The 22782-nt window shown below is 49.6% G+C and overlaps 2 protein-coding genes across 3 annotated transcripts; both read right to left on the bottom strand.

Moving 5' to 3' along the window:
• Positions 1 to 813: 813 nt before the first annotated feature.
• LOC135816161 (catenin alpha-like) lies at positions 814 to 22236 on the bottom strand. 2 transcript variants are annotated; one of them, XM_065329554.1, is made up of 14 exons: positions 21913 to 22236; positions 20047 to 20314; positions 19549 to 19655; positions 17939 to 18073; positions 17237 to 17326; positions 16553 to 16720; positions 6523 to 6741; positions 5933 to 6166; positions 5168 to 5329; positions 4522 to 4614; positions 3923 to 4064; positions 3365 to 3510; positions 2625 to 2728; positions 814 to 1673 (listed from the first exon to the last, which is right to left on the bottom strand). In XM_065329554.1, exons 1-13 carry the CDS (start codon positions 22114 to 22116, stop codon positions 2657 to 2659), a joined length of 2040 nt encoding a protein of 679 aa, XP_065185626.1. In that variant the 5' UTR covers positions 22117 to 22236; the 3' UTR covers positions 814 to 1673; positions 2625 to 2656. The 2 variants fall into 2 exon arrangements, with proteins under 2 accessions (XP_065185626.1, XP_065185627.1); XM_065329555.1 differs by lacking the exon at positions 2625 to 2728.
• On the bottom strand, positions 8479 to 12844 carry LOC135816159 (chromatin remodeling regulator CECR2-like). Its single transcript, XM_065329552.1, has one exon. It carries the CDS (start codon positions 12672 to 12674, stop codon positions 8991 to 8993), a length of 3684 nt encoding a protein of 1227 aa, XP_065185624.1. The 5' UTR covers positions 12675 to 12844; the 3' UTR covers positions 8479 to 8990.
• Positions 22237 to 22782: the final 546 nt, after the last annotated feature.

The raw sequence follows: 22782 nt of genomic DNA, 5'->3' as shown, positions 1-22782 counted from the left end.
TACCGCTCGTCCACGGGTATGCATGTATTTGCATGCCTTTGAGTCAGTATTTTATGACTTGGACGATGCGATCACCACGGCAAGTAACGTTCGTTATGACTTATGAGATATGAAAGTATGATGAAAATCGTTACTTTACACTCTGTACAAGATGTTGGCGACTTTTGTTCTATGTTCACAGATAATTTCTTCCGAATTGGTCAATAACTCACAAATTTAGCGCTTCTGAATTTTGATAAAATACTCGAAATAATCGGATACTCGATCGAATATTATGAATGAGTGATCGATTGGTCAAAAAATAGATACTCGTTTCACCCCTAATTCGCACAATAACAGCCTGGCAGGAACAGAAGTCATGTGACCGTGGCATACATCATCCATACAGTACAGTAGTGTACGTGATTGTGTTATTCGATATTCCATGTATTATCCGGGCGATAGCACTACGCCGCATGGAATTGTGCCATATGCAGCAAAGGTGGGGAACTATCAAGTATCAACTACACTCTACAGTGTACTGCCCGCCTTCATCAGTGGTATTACATTGCTGCAATAGTGTGCTGCTTGCATGGTGTTTACTGCTAAAAAAAACCTGCAATTTAAAACCTACACTGAATGCAGCATGTCAAGAAACAGCATAAGCCTATTGTCATGATGAAAAGCAGTATTTATATAGAAGATATACCCATCACCGAAAGTTACCGTGAGAGCAAGCCGGCTTATAACTGTTACAGCTGCAGCAAGCATTGCACCAGTCACGCCATAATGCATGTACTGTACACATAACACAGATCACTAGTGACGCAAGCATCGAGTGAAAGCACGGTACAGCCAGTGCAAGGCAGTGCAGTGCAGTAGAAGACAGTAGCAGCTAGTGCAGAGCAGAGAGTGAATACCATAGTGACTGTGGAGAGCTGTCAGCGTTAACAGCACACTACCAGTACAATAAGGGACAGGGCAGTGCAGTGCAGTAGCTAGTTAGCAAGGTCAGTGATAGTGTTAGTACTATAGTAGCCAGCGGCAGTCTACATATAGTGTAGCATACGCATGTACATGTAGACTGTATGGTATTGGTCCATGCAACACAATCTGTACGTCATGCACACGTGTGCCCCATGTGCAGGGCCGCTAACGACTAACGTGGAGAAACAGCAAACACACGCATGCACAAGCTGCGAAGTGCTCTGCAGGGCAAAAGTCAGCAGCCGATGAAGTGCACATCGAGAACGCAATACTCAAAAGTCAGGGGAGCATTAACAACCGCAATGAAACACACACACACACACACACACACACACACACACACACACATACTAGCGTTGCACTCGCTGACTCACAGGCCAGTCTCTCCACTGGAGTTCACACCATTGCCAGCATGGAGCACAATCCAGCAGATGCGTGTGCTGTGTTTACTTGAATGGCAGATATTGAATAGCTACACTAGTGCCGGACTGCCTATACACAATGACGAGTCATGCACACTGACTGACTGTGTGTCATGATGATGCCATTCTAATTGATCATGCACACATGGTGACTCATCATGACATCATCCTGAGGAGTCATGGTCACACAGTGTGCCATGGCCTAGGCAGAGGCCTACAGACGAGATGCTACACTTCTACCACATGCTCTGAACCAGATCTGGATCCGGACGCCATAGCTGTTGACTGCAAGCAAGAAGACACCATAGCCACAGAGAATAGGACCGATTACACACATACTTCAAAGTAGTCATTACACAGATCATCCTCACCCACCACTGAGGGAGCAGAGCCAAATATCACTACATAAAGAGACCCCCGGATGGGTTATGCTAGGTTACCAAGGGAACTGGGACTGGCACAACACGTACAGCTTAACCTGTACAAAGTAGACATTACCTTGCCCTGGGAACAATAGATACTAGCATGGGATTTACGGTGTAAAACAAATTAAACATTAGTCTGGAGGATGTTAGAGAGAAGGGATTGTGTTGGACTGATAATCAGATACTTATGCTTTTTTAAACGTTTTTAGTGGGCACAACAACTTATGTAGCAATCACTCTTTAGTCTTTAGCAGATCAGCAAGTGGTGGTTTGTAGAGCATAGTGCAATGATTGTACTTCTGTGCCATGGAGCACTGGATAGTGTGTGGTCAATAGCTTCAGGCACACGGTAAGCTTAGCCACTGAGCAAAACACAGGCTGACAGCTCTTGACAAGGTATAGACTTCACTGTCACTGCCTGTTAATTAAGACCAATGAGAGATGCTTGATCAGTTATTATCAGGTTAGGTGGGCAAAGGGGATTACCAGGCTTTTAGGGAGACAACACGAGACCGTAGTAGCCGAAACAATGTGCACTTCGACCCCGGATTCAGCAGTTCTGTGTGATCCGTGATCTATGCAACACGCGCGATCGAGGTCACGGCCATGGCCTAACGACCCCAAGTGTGCGTCAAGCCATACAATACGCAAGCATGCATACATCAGCCCTGCCAAAGGTAGAACTGGAACAGGCGGTTGGGAGCGAAACCCACATTGCTTTATGTTCCACTTCGCCCATGGCGTCTCCCTAAAACAGCCTGGACGGGTGGTGAATGTTCTACGCTAACGGCACATGCACTTCTACCTGTACCTGAGTTAGTACTGTATGAGGTGATTATCGGATTAGAGGTCTGCGCTGGAAAAGTGAACGTCAGGCTGCGACGCGTACAGGCGTCCTTTCAGCTGGTCGCTGCCCTAAACACACCGTCATGGTCAGGAGGCATATACATATACATATACATATAAATAGAAGTGTGTGGTAGGCACACACACGCACATGACGCACATCAGCCTCTCCATCAGTGAAGCACACAGAAATCAGAAATCCATGCAACGTGTACATGCAAAAATACTCGCATCACTCTCTGGAAGCCTCCGACCTCCGGAGGTTGGTTTAAACTTAACCCTGGTTACTGGCACCGCTTCACACCCTAAAACAGAACTTTGGATCATAACGTTACATGACTGTTACACATCCTGACTGGCATACACAGCACTGGCATACACATCACTGGCATACACATCACTGGCATACACAGCTGCACATTCTGCTCAGCTGATCGGGTAACGCAGACATGATTGCCAATGCTGCTACACTGCCATCAACAAAATCCAAGTCCTGTCTCAACTGTTTGCAATCAGAAAACTTATCAACGTTCCTCTGCTAAAGGTAGATATACACATTCACGCATCCGATGATGGATATACTTGAAGCGATCATCAAGCAGCTTTCAGCCAGAAAGGTCACCAAAGCAACAACTCCAAAGATTGAATGACAACCGTTTGTGAAGGGCAGTGTGCGGCATGGCCCGGCTAGGGGAGGCACCCTACCTTTCTCTGCTGAAGGCGTAGTTTGAAGTTGGCAAAGCTGTTGATGGAGCTTGTCCGATGCATCGAGGCGCTGGACAGACGCGGCCCACTCAGCGCGTGCATACTTGCTGACTTACTGCGGTCCAATAGCTGTGATTCCTGCTTGACTGTAGGAAGGGACGCATGCAAGACACAGAGAAACTGTTTACATTCCCACCTCGTTGCTGCATGGACCGCTTGAAGCCCAGCCCAGCAGTGCTGGTCATTATTTCCGCCACCCGGGTTATGACATAAAATCATCACGGGCCACATCAATGCTCTGTTGCTGCCTGAGTACAGGGCACTATGGTCAAAGAGGAGAAAGAATGCTGCTACACACAGCCAGGATTCCCCAAACCAGTTACTATGATGACAGATCAACATCAGAGTGTTTTGAATATTTCACTTTCCCGTGGCCAGGGAATAGAGGCCAATACGGAGGGAGGGGGTGACAGCCAGCCATGGCAGTAGGCAACACAATGCAAAATGACAAATTCCAAGAGGCAATAACCTACACCGGTGTTTCGTCATCACACATACCATTCTCCGTTGGTCCAAGACAGCTGAGAGCAGACATGAGCTGGTCGACTTCCACGTGCCAGGCATGCTCGAATGACATCATGTTGGCACGTGTTGCTTTACTTGCTGGGAATTGAAACAAAGCGTGAGCCGCAGCCACAGCCTAGCATGACACACATGTACAACAACACAATCAATACACGTACAGGCCCATGCATATAACAACTAACTTTGCGGGTGCCGGAAAAGGTGCTTCAAAAGAATCAAAACCGTGTTAGGCTCTCTGGACAGCGCTTCCAGAAGCTGTGTGTAGACCAAGCGGAATAATGGTGGTCAATTCTTTAACCTTGCAAGCTGCCGAATGGTGCTATCCCAGCACAAGTTTCTATGGACTTTGCTATATTTGCTATAGCACCATTATCATCGTTTCCAGCGAGGGGTATCAAAGGTCAAAGGTCAAATGTGAAAGGTGTGTGTGCTTCACTCCAACCATCCATTGACCCCATACACACACCTACCCACACAGCAGCAGCAGCCCACCACCCCACCCCCTCCCTCCCCTCCCCTCCCCATCACACACACACACATGCAAATTGGCAAAGACATGTCGCTATGCCTACCTGAGGGCACAGAATGCGCAGTTCAGACAGTGACCTCTTGGCCCGCAACACGTTAGCAAGATCAGTAGATATGCTGCACACGGCTGTAACAACCTGCAACAGAATGTGAGGAAACCAAACAACAAGAGCCGTGCCAAACTTCAATACCTGCTACATTGCAGCAATTGGTAGTGGGAAGGCATAGCCCGGCATATGTATACTACAGTTGTGCTCACTGAAATCCGACCCAAAGTGCAAAGCTGACGCCCTGGACCAGTTCCGATTACATCATTGTATGCGTACATGTGTACGTCCAGCTGCATTCATTCCACTTCCAGGGCGTCAAGGGCCGTGGAAGCTGAGGGTGCCAGCTTTGCACTTTGGGTCGGATTTCAGTGAGCGCACCTGTACTTCAAGTAAATGTTCCTACTGTAACATCGTAGGACGACCGTCAATATTTTGTATGGGCTTCAAAGAGCCTAGTAGTAGTATTAATCGACGGAGCAAATGAAGATGGCATCAGCGAATTATGTTTTCAAAGAGCCTACCTAAGGAGTAAAGACAAAGATAACCACACATACTGAGAAGATGTGGAGCTGGCATCAAAGACCAGAAGCGGGGAATTGGGAAATTGGGAAACTTAAAAAAGCATGACCACTTCCCTTACCTCTTCAAACCTTTCCACTTGCCGTAGAAGTTGGCTGGAGTATTCGGTGGTTTTGGCGTTGTTGCGAACAGCGGCATTCTCGTGCAAGTAGTCGACTAGTGATCTGTCACGATGCATCTGAGCTAGAGCAGCGGCAGTGTGTTGTGACAGGGCCATGTGCGTCTACACGAAGACGACAATGACGGCAATAGCGAAGGCGGCAGCAACAGCAGCAGTACCAGCAACACATAACAACAGCACCGCCAACACATAACAACAGCGCCAACAACGCTCTTATTGGCGATGGTGCTATCGTCAGAATAAGGAATTCAAAACACATAACAACAGCAGCAGCACCAACAACACATAACGGCACAAAGGACAAGAGGCTCAACTCGTACACAGGCTGCCTCGCATGTCATCCCAACACTGAGAAAACTCTGTGCCCAGCTCCTTTCCTTTTAACCATTCCCCTAATAACCAGAATAACACTACAGCTGTCACTGATTGACAGCAACGACATTACAACAGGCATGACATAATCTCAACACACACTGAAGCAGTTTTCGACTCTGGAAATAACTAATAAAACACAGCAACATCTCAAATTACGCATCTCGTAAGTCGTTCATGCAGTTATGGTGTGTGATGGTTGATGAACAATCTGTACTTGGCCGAATGCTGCTGCTTGCCGCTTCATCTAGTTCGTTCATGCTACATGCAGCAGAGAGCTGCTGACTACAAGTCCTGATGAAGCTTATCTTGAACTAGCTATGGTTGACTTACTAGTTTGCGAAGGTTGACAACAGCTTCTGACAGTGCTTCGGCTGCTTCGCTGACGGTGAGAGGCGGCATAATTCCACTTCCATTTGAGCTGGCAAAAGAAAGTCGACCACCACGGGTACTACTGCTGCGACGTGATCCAGTACGCGATAGCGGTGCTGCTGATGCGGACGCTGATGCTGCACTGGAGAATGTATTATCTGCTGCTTCATCAACGATCCCATTCAGTGTATTATCCTGCATGTATAGATCAGAGAAGAGAAGATTTCGATACGGGTACGTTATTGGAAGGAACCCACGTGTGTGCATGTGTGTGTGTGTGTGTGTGTGTGTGTGTGTGTGTGTGTGTGTGTGTGTGTGTGTGTGTGTGTGTGTGTGTGTGTGTGTGCGTGTGTGTGCGGGCACGTGCATGTACGTGTGAGTGGGTATGTGTGCGTGCACGCACATGTGTGTACATAATATTCTGTGTGAGAGCTACAGACACGAAGGCAGGCAGACACTACCAGCCGGATAGCCAGCCAGCCAGCCAGCCAGCCAGCCAGCCAGCCAGCCAGCCAGCCAGACAGACACGCTGCATGCATGGACTACGGTACCTCATCTTCAGAAGCCAGTTGCAATAGTGTAGATAGATGGCCCACAGCGTCATCACAGCTATGCAGTAGTCGATCGCCAGCACGGTCGCCAGTACGCGGAGATTCAGCAATCTGCTTAGCATGGAGAATGATAGCGTCCAGCTGGGTGCACAGTTCTTTGCCAAACTGCTCCTTTTTGCTCTCTATGCTCAGGTGATTGCCTGCCTCTCGAAGTAACTCCTAAATAATGCAAACGCACACACACACACACACACACACACACACACACACACACACACACACACACACACACACACACACGCACACACACACGCATACATACATACATACATACATACATACATACATTTGAGCATACACACATACACATACACATGAGTGCACATGCACATCGATCTTGAGGTGTTAATTTACCACCTGCATAAGATGATGTACTAGTAAGTAAGTGCGTTGAGAAACACAACCAGCTTAGGAAGTTTGGCATGTGCCAGGCCACCACCATGCCTGTATGTACTAGTACTCTTGAGATATTATTATACTGGTGTGCTGCTGGGTGTTTCCCACTTGGTTATGAGACGCGATGTTTTGGTTTCCTGTGCGATGGCATTCCCAAAACTTTCTTTGTCTAGTCGCGAGCATGTGTGATATGAGCATGCGCGATGTTGTAGTCGACAGTCCTTTCGTCAGTCTTCTTGTTCGTCCCATGGGAGTCGGTTGTCCTTGTTTTTCCGTCATGTCAATATTAATAATGTAGCAAGCTAGTACTTGTCCTTTGTGTCCTGCGTCCCCGCAGGGAACAGAGTGGCTGTGATTCCGTGACAACTTCTCCTGATTGGAAATGACGTCACTGCTCCTGCACGCATGTATGGCGTAGGTAGTATGTTGAGCACTGTGTGCGGAAAAAGGTTCTTATTCACTTTACGCAATGTACATAACAGTCATACCGGGAGGTATATGCAGTGACCTAACTACATAGTCACTAGTACAAACAAGGCCGATCGGGTGGGTAACTACATAGTCACTAGTACAAACAAGGCCGATCGGGTGGGTAACTACATAGTCACTAGTACAAACAAGGCCGATCGGGTGGGTAACTACATAGTCACTAGTACAAACAAGGCCGATCGGGTGAATGGCTGTGTAGCTATAACTTCAAATTTCACGCATTTCAGTGACCATCAGACAGCAGTATGTAAAGAATACGAATGGCCTATTCAATGCCGGTTAGTCACGACTCTGATCCCACTGTTCTTCGGCACCCAGCTGTATACTACGAGCTCCACACCAAGAGGATTGAATAGCACCAGTGCATGGGTCTCTGTCTGTCATTCTTGTGTGTGTGTGTGTGTGTCTGTGAGGAGTAATGATAGGCAGGGGCGTCCGAATGTATTCCATTATTCCACATTGGTGCGGCCATAAAGAGGGGGGATCCCCTGGGAATATTCTTTGGGGAAGATTGGGCCCAAATAGACCATATTTTATTGCGTCAAAAAATCACAAGACTAAATTTTTGGTGGTATTTTGACTGCACCAGTTCCGACACCCCTGATGTATCCAAGCAGGTGCTGGAGGTCATGACCGCTGAATCTTGCCCGAGGGGTGTGTTCAAGGGGAAGCTCTTGACCACCATAACGGCAAAGGGCATGTTTCATTAATTTGATATCTTACGGGGGTCAAGAGTCGAAAGGTCTAACTGTTGACCTTCCAAAGATTTTGCTCTGGGCATGCTGAGCTGAGTACACAAACAGTAGGAAAGCCGGGAGGATTCACGTTGGCGCTGGTAACCCTCACATGCCATGTAAGAAGATAATGTTAAAAGCTCTCAACTCTCCCCTGAGCCCCACGCAGCGTAATCCCCCGTCAGTTCATGCAAGATCACAGATGAGTTGGTCATGCACAACTCTACATTGTACTGTAGCTGATCAATACCCACCACAGGCACCAGCCAGCAAAGCACACGTTTTGTACGTCTTTTCAACATCACTCAACAAAAGACAGCGATAAGTTCAAAAGCTCCGCGCCACGTGAGGAGAAAATTGACAGATCAAAGGCACACGTTGGAAGCACGCTATTAGCCTAGTAGCAGTGTACATGTGCAGCAATAAACACCAGCCATATTTAAAAACAAACAGAAAACAGCAGCAGGCACAGAAAACACCCGCAGACCAGTAGTGTCGAGAGAGAACAAGAATAGATAGAGCCTCTTCTGCTGCCAATGTTAGGCATCAGCTCAACAAACACACCGTGTGACAAGATGAACATAACGAAAAGATCAAAGGCTGACTGCGGCAGCTGAAAGAATAAATTAAGAACACCATACGCGGCGTGAAGAATACTATCAACTGTAGAAGTATGTCATATCACAGAGCAGACGATTGCATTACCAGTATGGGTGCAGACAGAACAGCAAAGAAGAGACTAAAGAAAACACAGGCATGCACGTAGCAAAACAAACCGTGAAGCAGTCATCAACAGGCGCTGGACACGATACAGGAAGTAGCAGAGGGTCCCTTCACAGCACAGGCAGCGTCTCCTGACGGCACTGCTGCAGGACAAGCGGCTGTGGAGTTACTGCCTGCACCGCCAATGTCAGCGTTAGCGTTCTCTTGGGCAGTGAGACAAGCTGACTTGACGGCGTCGCTCACACTGAATGCATCGTCACTAGTGCTGTTAGTGCTGTTAGCACCGGGATGCAGCATTGCGGGCTGGTGTACAGGTGAGGCCTGCGCACTGACTGCTGCCAACTGATCAAGAGCATCCGTGCCGCCGGAACATGCAAAACTATCTCTTTCAGGAAAAACACCAGTAACCGAGCTCGGTCTTGAGGGAGTCGCTGTCGCAGAGTTGTCGGCGCCTGCTGCTGCAGAAGCTGCAGATGACATGCCAACAGCTGATGGTACGGCAATAGTAGTGGTGAGAGCATTGGACACGGAATTATGTACTAGTACATTACTTGTTACCGGTGCAGTGCTGATTGAAGCCGGTGTGTCGCCAAGTACGCCGGCAGCTGTAGCATTGCAGGAAACACGTGGCTCTGAAACGGTGCTTGGCGGCTGCTCAGAAGGTCTACTTGTCAGCTGCTGCTGCAGCGGCGCCGATGATGGCATGGGTTGGTGAATGGCAGAACTGGCCGAGCTTGCTGCACTGCTGGCTGATTCTGCTATCTGTTGAGCATGCAGCGGTGGCGTCGTCGAGATGGAACTGGGAACGGTACTTGCAGGAGCAGCAGCAGAAACAGGCTGTGCTCCGGGACTAGTACTTGCTGAAGATACGCCGCCATTGTTGTGATCGTGAGTAGCGGCAGTAGCACCAGCAGCACCAGTGGGTGCATGGCTAGCCATAGAAGTGGGCCTCTGTTGCACAACAGCTCCCGATGAGCTAGCATCAGAGCCAGGGATCGGCCTGATACACTCCGGTCTACTGACAGCGGTGGCCGATGGCATAGATGGACGGTGCACTGGCACGGACGCTGGGTGCGGTAGAATAGGCCTGTGAGCGACGGCAGCAGATAGCGGTCGAGACATGGAATGCAGACTGCTAGCTGCCACGGGTGCTCGCGGTACAGGACCGGAACTGAGTGGCCGTGATGCATGCTGATAGCTGCTGACCGCTGAGTGTGATGCGCCGGCGGAAGAAAACGACGCCAGGCGGTGATTTCCAGCAGATGCACTGGGTGCTGGATTACTACCCGGTGAGTAGGCGCGTGGGCGTGCTGGAGCACCACCAAGTGGAGAGGGGCCGTTTGAACTTACCATGCCAGCATGGTTTACACGGTGAGACGAGTCCGGTTGTGTGGACGGAGAGTCCATACGTAGATTGCCCGGCTTGTGCTGGGCAGTAACAATAGGCCGCACAGGAGAGCTACCGCCGCCATGCCTGGCAACATGACCATTGACGACAGGGACCGATTGGCGCACGGCCCCACCACTCATGGCGCCAGGGTGGCGGGCCACCATGGTGCTGTTCACCGGCGCTCTAGGTACAGGTACACCGGGCATGACTGGCTGGTGTGGCATGCGCTGTACCACGTTACCATATGCTGGTTGCGTCATAACCTGTCCCCAGGCGCCAAGACCGGCACCAGGATGGACGCTGGGCCTGACGTTCGGAGGCTGGTGATTCATGGGAGCACCAGTCATCAGCTGATGCTGTGCAAACGCCGGTTGGTGTTGGTCAGGTTGAACAAAACTGTTACCATGCCCGGCAACAGGATGATGGCGGCTAAGGTGTGTATTGAGAAATTCTGATGACGAAGCTTCCGTCTTGGGGTGTTTGAACGGTCCAGCACGCGGAGTTTTCACTTTGGTGTATGGAGGGCAATCTGGGTCCACGTCGTCGTCGGGCAGAGATTTACGCTTCTGCGGCTTGGGAATAGTCGGCAAGGGGTCGCTGGGAGGTAGAATTGGAGGATCGCCCCATTCAATGCGAGGAAAGTGCTTCAAAGAGTAGCGCTTCACACTGCCCTCTATTAGATCAGCCGACTTGTAGTAGGGACTCTTGGGACCATTGTAAAGGCGACAGTTCGCACACATGATGCGCAGGTCTTCGATAAACTCGCTCGGATGCTTGTAGCTGTAGTCATCCAGTTTACCCTCCACGGTAGTAAGTGACATTGGTTGCTTGACCACCAAAGAGTAATTCGGTGCAATCTTGTCCGTGACGGGCTCCTCAAACACCCAGGAGTGCGTAGACTTTCGGAGACCCTCCAATACGGCATACATTGCATCATATTTCTCTTCATTCATGCCGTACGGCGGACCTTGCCGATTCTCGCTGGGTGGAGATAGTCCCTGAGCAGAGGCCGTCTCAGCACGCGCTTGCAATCGCTTTGCACGCTGCTCACGCCTGTCCTCAGAAATGCGCCTTAGCCTCTCTTCCTCTGCTTGGCGCCTCTCAGATTCGGCCATTTCTCGACGCTGCACGGCGTGTTTTTCCTCCTCTTCTCGGCTTATTTTCATGATGGTGATGCGGTCTGATGCACGGCGTGGCATGCTCTCCAGTAGTTGTTTCTTACGCAGCTGCTTCTCGCGCAGTGTTCGCTTCTTTGTCACCTCCTCCAGTAGCTGAGACTGAATAAACTTACCGAGCTGTCGCTCGTCTGCGTTGCGGCTGCGCACAAACTTCTCCGTCAGCTCTTCCCACTCCTCTTGCGAATCAGCCACAACAGCCCAATCACCGATTAGAGACGTCGTCAACGACATCAGCGGGGGAAACGGCTCTTCCTTGCTTTCCTCCTCCTGCTCATCACTGTCGCTATCAGACTCGCTCTCAGGCTGGTGGCTGATTCTGCTTATAGCGCTACGAAAGCTGCTTCGTTTGCTGCGCGCGTAGCTCTTATCAACAGGTGATGATGTGGAGGACGATGACTTCTTTGCTTTTGGTCTGCCGCGGCCACGCTTGCCTTTGGCTTTGGCTTTGACTTTCACCTTTTTCACCGGCTTCTCCTCCTCGGCAGCAGGCAACTCAAGTTTGGGATCGAGTTCTTTGTACAGTCGCATCCCACTGTCCATAAACCAATATCTGTGACCATGCTTGTCATTGCCAATGGGCTGCAAACGCAAGTAGTCGCCGTCCCAACCTTTGAGGGCGTCGTGGCAATCCGATGCCTCCAGACGCATCTCACTGAGTAGAAAGAGAATCGCAACCTTGTCGCGAGTGGCAATCTCACGATAGTCAGTGTTCTCTTCCAGCGGATTCCACACTTCATTGTCAGTGGTGGTAGCTCGTTCTTCACTGCCATTCTCCTCGGTAGCTGGACTGTCGGCTGTATCGGACTGCTCTCCGTTCGTGTTCTCGGTGCTGTCAGAAGAATTCTCATTGGTAGTATCTTCAGGAGTTGATAGAACTTTAGAACGCTTGGTTTTTCCTCTCATCAGCTTCCTCAAATGATCTTGCCAATTCTCCACATTCACGCCACGGTTCGGCAAAATGCCGCGTAACATTCGGACGTGAATCTCGCAGATTAATTTCCACTCAGGTGATCCTTGCTCAGCAGGCTTGCATAGAGCCTCCTCCAAATCTTCTACGATGAAATCAGGAAAGTGGAAGGCCGGTTTGAGTACGTAACAAAACTGGGCGATGTAAGGAACTTGCCACCATTCCTTGCAAGAATCTCCAGTCATGGAATCAATCGAAGCAAGTTTGGGATCCATTTTACAATTCAAAATGTACAGCCATACACAAAATCAATTCGGCAATTCCAGCTGGTGACTGAAGAGCGAAATATGTAGGTCTTCTCTTGCTCACTGTAGCTTTTCTGCTTCCCAAGTCCACACTGTCCAAACTCAGCAAAAGCTTTGTTCAAATATCTGGCATACAGTACTGTACTATGCTCATACATGCAGCATGCAGTCTACGTATCCAACGCCATCTTGGCTCAGTTCACGGTCCACAGCACAGAGCTGCCCACGCATCGATCGCGCATCGATCGCGGATCGATCTGCTATGTGCGCTCCTGCGCAATGCTGCGCCACACACATCAAGCGTAGATCTACGTCTAGTCTGCACGAACAGCCCGCCGCGCGCTACTCGCCGCGCCGACCAAACCCGGCGCTGCTGCGCACTTCGCACAGGCGACCGGGGAGTAGTAAAATACCGGTATTTTACTACAAGCTGTCCTTTGGCCTAGCCTTGCGCATGGGCCGGGGCCTGCCAGGTAGGGGAAGACACGGAGAGGGGTGAGAGAACACGGTGGCATTTTGATACAGCCCTCCGACTGTACAATCACGTGGTTGACAGACACAGCAAGGTGGAGGACACCGTATTCGGAAACAGTGACCTTTCTACAACCATCCACGGTTGGTAGAGCCACGGTTGGTAGAGCCACGGTTGGTAGAGCCCCGGTCGGTTGCGACCATCTGAACCGTATGGGTGTTAGACCCGGTTCCGACCCTCTCTATTCTAGGGGAGTTGTTTTAGAGTTCTCGTAACGTCAGTCTTGTATTCTGTGATCGCTCCTGGATGTCTTCTTGATACCATAAACTGACATATAGTAAACAGTTTAAAAGAGTAGAGCCGGCCACACTAGGCATGCCGGGCGGGTAATGCTAGCATTAATCCATTATGTCTGGCATTATAGTCCCTTTTTTCCAGGTGGCATTATAACACCATTTCGCATGCAAAAATGGCATTACAAGCATAACGACAACGGTGTCATGCATGAAGCTGGCTAGGTCCAGTTCCAAAAATCGTGCATCTGAACCCGTCCGGCTTCGTCCGGAGACTTGACGTTCCACATCAACCTTCTCAGTGGATTGTTTCAGACAACATGCTCACTGCTGTTTTAGTTTTTTTCTTCTACGCTTTGGCCTTCATCCAAGACGGCCTTCTTAAATCGACTTTTCCAACTTTCAAACTGGCATTATGGAGTAGTGTGAGCATTATAAGTGGCATTATATCCTCATATTATGAGCATTACCTTTAGCATTATCGCAGCAAATAACTAGCATTACCCTCCCATGCCTAGCCCACACGCTCTCTTCCATTAACGCAACTTTTCCACAACCTTGGCCCCATGGCATAACACTGCAATAGTTCAACTCATTTCACAATAATTATTCCAAAGTTTCGGCAAATTGCCTTCATCAGGTTCACAGGTGAATGGAAGAGAGCGTGTGGGCTCTACTCTTAACTGCAATTTATGAAACTGCAGGAAGCCTCCCCACTTTTACATAAACTTAGTAAAGTTAGTAGCTATTTTTGTTCTGAACTGTTTTTCTTTCTTTTTTAACTCTTTTTTCTTCCAACTTCTGCCCATGGCGTCCCTCTCTCAGCTCGTCAGCTGACAACAGTTAAACCCCTGTGTAGTACAGGCGGAGATCGGTTTAAACGTTGGTGTTTGAAAAAGTGTGATTTGATCACAGTAGGCGATTTATATAACTACAGTAGGACGCCGATTATCCGGACGTCAACTATCCAAATGATTGATTAACCGGATCGCCAGGTCAGTCTGGAACTAAATAACTATAAAAAATAGCAGTTTTTTCGAGGGTTTTGCTGATTTTCCCCAATCGGAGCGCCAAACAAGCGAAGCACAAGATGTATTACGACAGGTTGGAGTCCAAATGTATAACGATAGTGTCCGGCATTTTTAGGAGCTGGAGTACGCCTAGTGCCTGTTATCCTGCCAGAGAGAATAAAAAAAAAGATGAAAACATGCGAAAATATGCATGCTTTAGATCATAAATGTGTGACTGCTCCCTTATCCGAACATTCTTGTCACCCGAACCTCCTGGAGACAGCCTATGCAGCGAGGGGTTAAGATAATCGGCACAGTACTGCACTGTATATGCGATTGGATAGGCCGGTACGTAACTTAAGTGATAACTTTACACCTAGTAATGATGACATGCACAAACAGACTTCCATCGTACATTGAGTAAATACTAAATACCATACCAAGACTTGTAAAGCACAAACATAGTGTGATACAACAACCTGCATCTACGGTAGGACCACATTACTGGTGCTACACAGCATTTACACAAGCTCCGTTTCCCAGGGCTTCCTGTTGGTACTATCAATTCGTTTTGGATCGTTTAAAGTCACTATAACCGATCCAAAAAGTGTGCCTTGAATTAATTTAGTGGTTTTTGAAGTGAGAATTTGATCACAATAGGCGATATATTGCCGACTGATCTTATAACCAGTCTAGTTTGAGTGAAAAAGATACTTTTGCTTTTTGTCAGTTTTGAATTTTGAAGCTGCTATCATCATAAAGTTTCTACAGATGTGGAAAACTCGGCCTCTAGCCGAGTCTGGTGCAAACCGTGAATTTTTTAAAATATTATTTTATCATCATAACCGGTACAGTCAGACCTCGCTTAACTGCACACATCCGTTTTCCACAAAAATATCCAGATAGGCGAGGGAACCGGATAACTGAACACACATACTCTATATGCATGTGGCACATCAAGATGGGCGGCATCGTACATACATGTATACGGGTCCTATGCAGAACAACTAGCGTGCACAATATGTAAAACAAGCGAGAAGAATGACAAGTGCATGCAACAGAGCGCCACCCGCATGCATACAGCAGGTCAAGAACCTCATTTGTTTGTACAACTCCCTGATTCAAGCTTCTGCAAGCCACGTGCAAACGGATACGACGAAGCTTTTAGTACATATTTCGACCAGTTTGTACACAAAATCATGCACCGGTATGTGGACCGCGAGGTCCGGTTATGTTGTATGCGTAACGTATGCTGCGAGGTTGTAAGCAAAGCGACATAGTATCGTGCTGCCCCCCCCCCCCCCCTTCAAGTAATGCTAGTAGTTCTGGCCACCCTAGTCACAATCGATAACGTCACTGTACACTGCATGATTCAACTTACTCACACCCACCCCGGTATGCTGGACGCATTGCGGCGGTGCATGCATGACGCGATGATATGATGCATGCTGGCACTAACGAGTTAACTTAAGATGCTGGTCACTGAGTCATCGCTACAGCTGAGTAAAAACGGAACTTGGCCGACATCACTATGGTCCGCTCAATGTGCGGTTCAGCGATTCAGAGTTTGAGCAGCACAGGCTGCACACAAACTACCCCTGTTGCCCCGTCTTCAGTGTCAAGACTGCATGCCGCTGAGATGGCGTTAGCGGTTGTCATGAATCCAGATGGGTGTAGAGTCACTGTAGATTATACGTTCTGGTAACACACTAACGGCGGCTGTGCCGGGAACAGCTTTGTGTTTTGCCCCAGTGTCAACGGCATTCGGTGTCACCCGCTGTGCAATGAGGCAGTGCCGCCTCTACTCTGTGACCTGCAACTCCGAATATGTCAATATGATAATGCTAACTTACCCCAGTGCATCAGTTGCAACTTGCAACACAGGCTGGGAGTTTGTTTCGTACGGCTGGAGAGCCAACATCGACATTGCACGTTTGTTTCTCAGTGTGTCCGAGTGGCCATGTATTCTCGTCCTATCACGGTAGGCGTACAAGCAGCCGAGCCATCTTCTACCAAGCACTACACAACACTGCACATGCTAACACATAGAACAGACTACAGCTCCCACCATACCTCCAAGTCTTCAAAGCCCTGTGCCAGCGGCGTCGTTTTCCGCCAGGTCGACCGGTCATACGGCACCCCGGCGGCAAGCTTCATCAGCGCTGCTGTATCCATGAAGTTGTCGTTGACAGCCAGGCAGTTCATGCGGCATATTGACAGGCTCGTATGCTGCAACATAACCTATACCAAAGCCCCAGCACATACATACACACATGCACGCGTATCAGAAAGATGATGCTGGTAGTACCGTGATGGGAACTCCACCAGTAGCTAGACAAAGTGACCTGGGGCAATGTGACTCAGTGGCTGTAGAGAAAATGTGTCACTTCAGAGGAGAGAGAGAGAGAGAGAGAGAGAGAGAGAGAGAGAGAGAGAGAGAGAGAGAGAGAGAGAGAGAGATAGAGAGAGAGAGAGAGAGAGAGAGAGAGAGAGAGAGAGAGAGAGAGAGAGAGAGAGAGAGAGAGAGAAAGAGAGATAAGGAAGGGAGGGAGGGAAGGAGGGAGGGAAGAAGGGAGGGAGGGAAAGAGGGAGGGAGAGAAAGAGAGAGAGAGAAAATGAGAGGAAGACAAACTGGGCACTGCACTGACAGATGCAAAGCACACACACACGCACGCACGCACGCACGCGCAAACACACACACACGCACACACCACACTGAGCATGAACAGTAGCTGTACTGTACACTGAGTAGAGTACCTTGATAGACGACATCAGAGTACGGAAGCAGTGCTCCATGGTGATGCGAGATGCCTCCATGTCACTTTTCTGACAGGGATCTTTCAGGTCCTGGGCGCATGAAGAAGCAACATAGATAGAAAATGACCAAGAATGTATTCGACATACAGTCGAATGTCACTTATCCGGTCGCCAGTTATCCGAGCACGTCGGTTATCCAAAAAGCCTGGGAGTGGTAATTTTATGACTCTCAACAGTAAAATTCTAATTTTTTTGTTTTTGTATATTATATGGTGTAATATGCATTTACTTGAAGTAGATGTGGTCAAGTATGCTAACATGTATGTGTACATGGAGCAATTCATGAATATGCATGAATATATTTGGGTATTGTGTACAATGTACATAAATCAGTGAAATCCAGCCATATATGCACATAAAAAATGATATCAGTTATCCAACATGCCTGATTCCCGAAGTGGTCGGATGAGTGACATTCGACTGTACCCCCTTATGTTAGTTTACAGCAGTTCGACCCATGCACCAGTGCACATACACAACAAACCTGATCACTCATCGATCGGGACCACAGAAATCAAAATAGTCTACTTAGAGTCATGATCAGCTGGTACAGACGAGTAGTCACGTGGCAGCACTGGTGTATGTATCGTCACCGCTGTTTCCTAGCCGAAACGTGTATTCCTCGTGCAGACCCCCACCTACCTTGCAGCGAGCTTCTGTCAACTGCGCGAATACCACCACAGTCTCGCTCAGCGATTTCAACACGTCTTGCAGCCGATCAGAAGGCACCGTCGAGGTCATTAGCAAAGACGATAGCTCCTCTCCGAGACGAGCGATCTAGTGCAGGAGAAGGTTGAAAAATGACAATGGCCGCATGGGAATACTTCAGTGCAATCATGTACCTGTGTGTTCCACCAATGCAAGGGACGGTTGCTCGCTAATCTCCACCATGACATCAACCACAGCACAGTGTCAGCCCAAACCAAACAGCATTATGGTCACTTTTCACCAAAGTTTCATCTTCGTAACAGCTCGCCACATTTGGTAGATTAATTAACAGGAGTTGGTAGCAGAGAATGGGATGCTAATTCCGAATCTGCGATAAAGTACGGGATCCCCATAATGATATCCATTCCTAGAGCTATTCAGGGCCATTTGGAATTTCAGCAAATTAGCAACATCCATGGCCTTTGGACCAATGGAACAGTCGTAAAACCCGCGTAACCCCAATTTCTTAATTGGCAGGATGCCTTCAAAGGACTTAAAAGTGTTGACGTAAAGTCAAAATCTAACGGCAAATATCGACTTTGGGATCCACTCTGCCCATAGCGAAGTACGGGATGTGGTGGGTAGACCTCTCCTGTTGCACACACTGAGGTGTGATGCTTTCCTGTATACGAGCGGACCACCGATGAATGGGTGGGCCCAGTCCAGTCACCACCGGTGCATGTGTCACACTGCCGCTGTGAAAGAAATCACTGTGTGACGTGTATGGATGTATGGATCCGGGCATGCCATCACTGGATCAAAGTTCAAAGTGGATCCGAAAGTCAGAGTTGTAAGGACTCCGGGCTGGCTGTGACGTAGCACTTTCAAGCCCTATATAGCACATTCATCTAATTCGAAGACAACCATGAAAGTAAAATGAAATGTTGCCCAAACCTGTCGCCAACCTCTATTGCCGTGTACTGTGTAGTGTGCAGACATGCTGCTGCACGTATGGGCCATCATCATGCAACATACACCAAGACTAAACCGAATTCACCAGTGCTGGATTGGTAGGGCGATGGACTCATGCAGATCGCCCAGTACTGTGTGGGCAGTACTGTGCGGGCAGTACCGCCCTGGACTCGGACTGGGCAGAACTGCCCTGGACTCGGACTGGGCAGTACCGCCCTGGACTCGGACTGGGCAGTACCGCCCTGGACTCGGACTGGGCAGTACCGCCCTGGACTCGGACTGGGCAGTACTGCCCAGCACACAGCACTGCCCGCACAGTGCTGTGTGCTGGGCAGTACCGCCCTGGACTCGGACTGGGCAGTACTGCCCGCACAGTGCTGTGTGCCGGGCAGTGCTGTGTGGGCAGTGCTGTGTGCTGGGCAGTGCTGTGTGGGCAGTGCTGTGTGGGCAGTGCTGTGTGCCGGGCAGTGCTGTGTGCTGGGCAGTGCTGTGTGCTGGGCAGTGCTGTGTGGGCAGTGCTGTGTGGGCAGTGCTGTGTGCCGGGCAGTGCTGTGTGCTGGGCAGTGCTGTGTGCTGGGCAGTGCTGTGTGCCGGGCAGTGCTGTGCATGTGCCATCTGGCCAGGCAACTGACCTGTTGTCCAGACATCTCTATCCGATTCACGATTGTCTGGTCATACTCGTACAGTGCACAGGTAACGGACGTGAGCAGCGCCTGAGATGCCCGGGCAGCTGGGTCCACTAGGACAGAAACACACGTGCACATACACACACACGTGCACATACACACACACGTGCACACACACAGCACATGCACACATGGACATACACGCATACGGAGAAGACCTGATTACTGTGATCACACACAAAGTCCACTCCCCGATCCTACAGTGAATGGGGGGGGGGGGGCAGTATGCAGGGTATGGCCCTGTTGTCTCTCAAGGCACTGTACCTGTCCTGCAGTATTGCACACACACATACACACACACACACACACACACACACACATGCATGCATGGACACACACACACACACACATAGCATTCACCAGCTGATGCACTGCATGGTCGCTTGCAGCAGGTCACGTGCACTCCACGCACTGTGCCGCAGTGTATGCATTCCGGTCACTTACCGGCAATCGAGTTACCGGCAGTGCCGGGGCCAGGCTGTCGCAAACACGTGACTAGCTCCTCGGCATGCTCCATGGCTGAGTCGTAGTTGATACCGATGCGATGACGCACCCCGGCCGTCAGGCCAACGTCGTTGTCCACTGGGATCTGCGGGACGGCACGCTGCAGCTTGGACAGCACGGACAGGATGTGCTGCGCGTCCGCCACAAGACTCTGCCGCTTGCCCGTGTCCACTACCAGAACGCTGGGTAGGGATGTGAAGACCCTAACCTGAAACACACCAACACACATGTACACACACGCACGCACACACACGTACACAAACATGCATATATACGAACACACACACGCAAACACACACACCGGTCAAGAAAAAACCGTTCTGCACTTTGTGCAGAGGCGGAGAGGGAGGAAGAAGGAGAGGCTGGACGTCATCACAGCACGCCCTAAATCCCTCTCCCTCCTACGAAAGGATGAGAATTAACGCCGGCAATTGGGGAGGGGGGTATGCTGCACTTCTCACTATAAAACTGAACCTCTAGCTTGACACATGGTAACAATGACACCGCCGCCGCCCGACAGCAAAGCACTAACCACCTCCATGCATCGTTGCTGGGTAATGTTGTGACTTTTAAGAACCAGGATTGCACCCAGCTTGAAATTGAAAAGGGGGCAGCCGCATCCCGCGAGTACCGCAAAGTACCGCCCGTTGTTCCATTCCCACCCCCTGAGCTTCTATAGCTTCTACCTGCGAAGTGACGTTAGCGTGTGCGTCAAAGTACGATGTTTTCGTTGAACTGGCGCATGTACTCCTGTACGTACAATACTACGTGTCAGCACGACCATGCATGTGCATGTGCATGGGCATGTGCATGGGCATGCATGTGGATGAAAGTGTGCACAATCCAGCACGGCAAGTCTGATCTCTTGTGTAGTTGTACATAGGATCACACATGACTCCCTTGATCTAATTCCCACCCCTAGCTGGACAACCAGCCAGGGAGCGACACAGCGTGGACCAGTATTTACAGTATGGGGCAACACGAGTGCACGATTCGTACACTCTACAGCGGCGCCTTCATTTTGAAAGAGGGCATGGCGCTATGCTGTGCCAGTATGGTGATAAACCGGAGAATCATAGGAGTGAGAGCTAGAGGTACAGCCATGCTGTAGTGGCTGGTTGGTTAGGACTAGTCACTAGGTCACAGTAGGCGACTGCTGGTATTATAATGGTATGATGATAATAGTGCAGGGCGCAAACAGGAATGCGTTTGGAATAGCTATACATCTGACACAACGGCCTTGGCGGGTGGAATGTTTGTCAGTGTTCACTGCAGCCAGAAGTGCAGGACTACTAGTATCTGTGTTGACTGCATCTACAGAATACTGTGGATGTGTGTGCTGTCCAGTCTCCAGAATTAAATTATTTGAATGAGTGGATCCAACACTGCAACAGGTCAGCTGGTGTCATACTGACTGTGATGAACTAATACGTGTTGCTTTGCAGTTTGCACACTGTTTCAGCCTAACATACACACCAACAACTGCTGCAGGCATTCACCTGGAACACTGAGTATAATAAACGCTGTGGCTGTGCACTGTCAACAGGTGAAGTTTCTGAGCTCTCGCCGGAAGATCATTCATTTAGCACGTCCGGTGTATGCAGGAAACGAGGACGCACGCTGATACGTACCGCACACATGTACAGGGCCAATGAAGTCAAAAGTGACTTAGTGCCAAACTAACGCACGACAATTTCATTTCTCAGTTGTGCCACACAGCGGGAGGTGTAACCATTGGTAGTGTTTCCAGTTAACACACAAGCACACACACACCCGCACTGGTCCTCCAAAACATGTATCGTGTACCTGGTCTTGCAGCGGTGTCAGTACAGCCTCCATCGAGCGAGTAGGTATCATAGCAGAATGGAGTTGCTGCTGTGCCTGCTGCTGTTGTTGCTGCTGCTGTGCCACTGGCTTCGTCGGTGTCGGTGAGCGCCGCGGTAGCTGCTGCTGTGGCTGCGGCGAAGCGGAGAATACTGAAGAACTCGTGGATCCATGGCTGCGACTCATTCTCGCTACCAACCTACCTATTGTCGTATTGAGCAACACACCTTACACGCATTCACTGTGTTCAGGAAAAAGTTACTTTTGAGTTTTGACTCGGATTGCTTGCACATACAAATACAATCATGTACAATGTTACTTGTATGTGCAAACCGTCTGCAAAGCTCAAAGAATGCGGGCCCGGCCGCATAGCAGGAGGTCACTGGCACTCACTGCACAAGTGACGTCTATGTGAATCAGTGAATGCTGCAGTGTGGCTGGTAGATGCGGTGTCAGTGCCCAGTCAGTGCAGTGTAGCCACACTGACAGGACTGAGTCTAGATTATACTACATTACTAGGCTGCAGTAGGCATGCAGGTGGTGCCCTGTGCAGCGACAGGCCCATTTTGGCCCAAATGCGTCACATGATCACAGTCATTGTAAGTCAGTTGCCATGCTGACTTGCCCGTGTTCGTAGGATGCAAGCATGCATGCAGCGCAGGATGTGTGCCTTTCTGAGTTTCTAGGCTCTCTTCTCAGCCGGTCACTGCACTACTGACTGTGCTGTGTGCACTGGGCACTGGGCACTGGGCACAGCCTAGCCACAACTGTGTGGCGCGGGGCGGCCAGCTGGAGTAGGGGGATTCTGGAGCAGCGAGTCGCGGGGAAAAGTAACTTTTACTTCAAAACATA

The sequence above is a fragment of the Sycon ciliatum genome, chromosome 4, assembly GCF_964019385.1.
Source record: "Sycon ciliatum chromosome 4, ocSycCili1.1, whole genome shotgun sequence".
Taxonomy (NCBI): Eukaryota; Metazoa; Porifera; class Calcarea; order Leucosolenida; family Sycettidae; genus Sycon; species Sycon ciliatum.
This window is presented reverse-complemented; position numbering and strand designations above follow the sequence as displayed.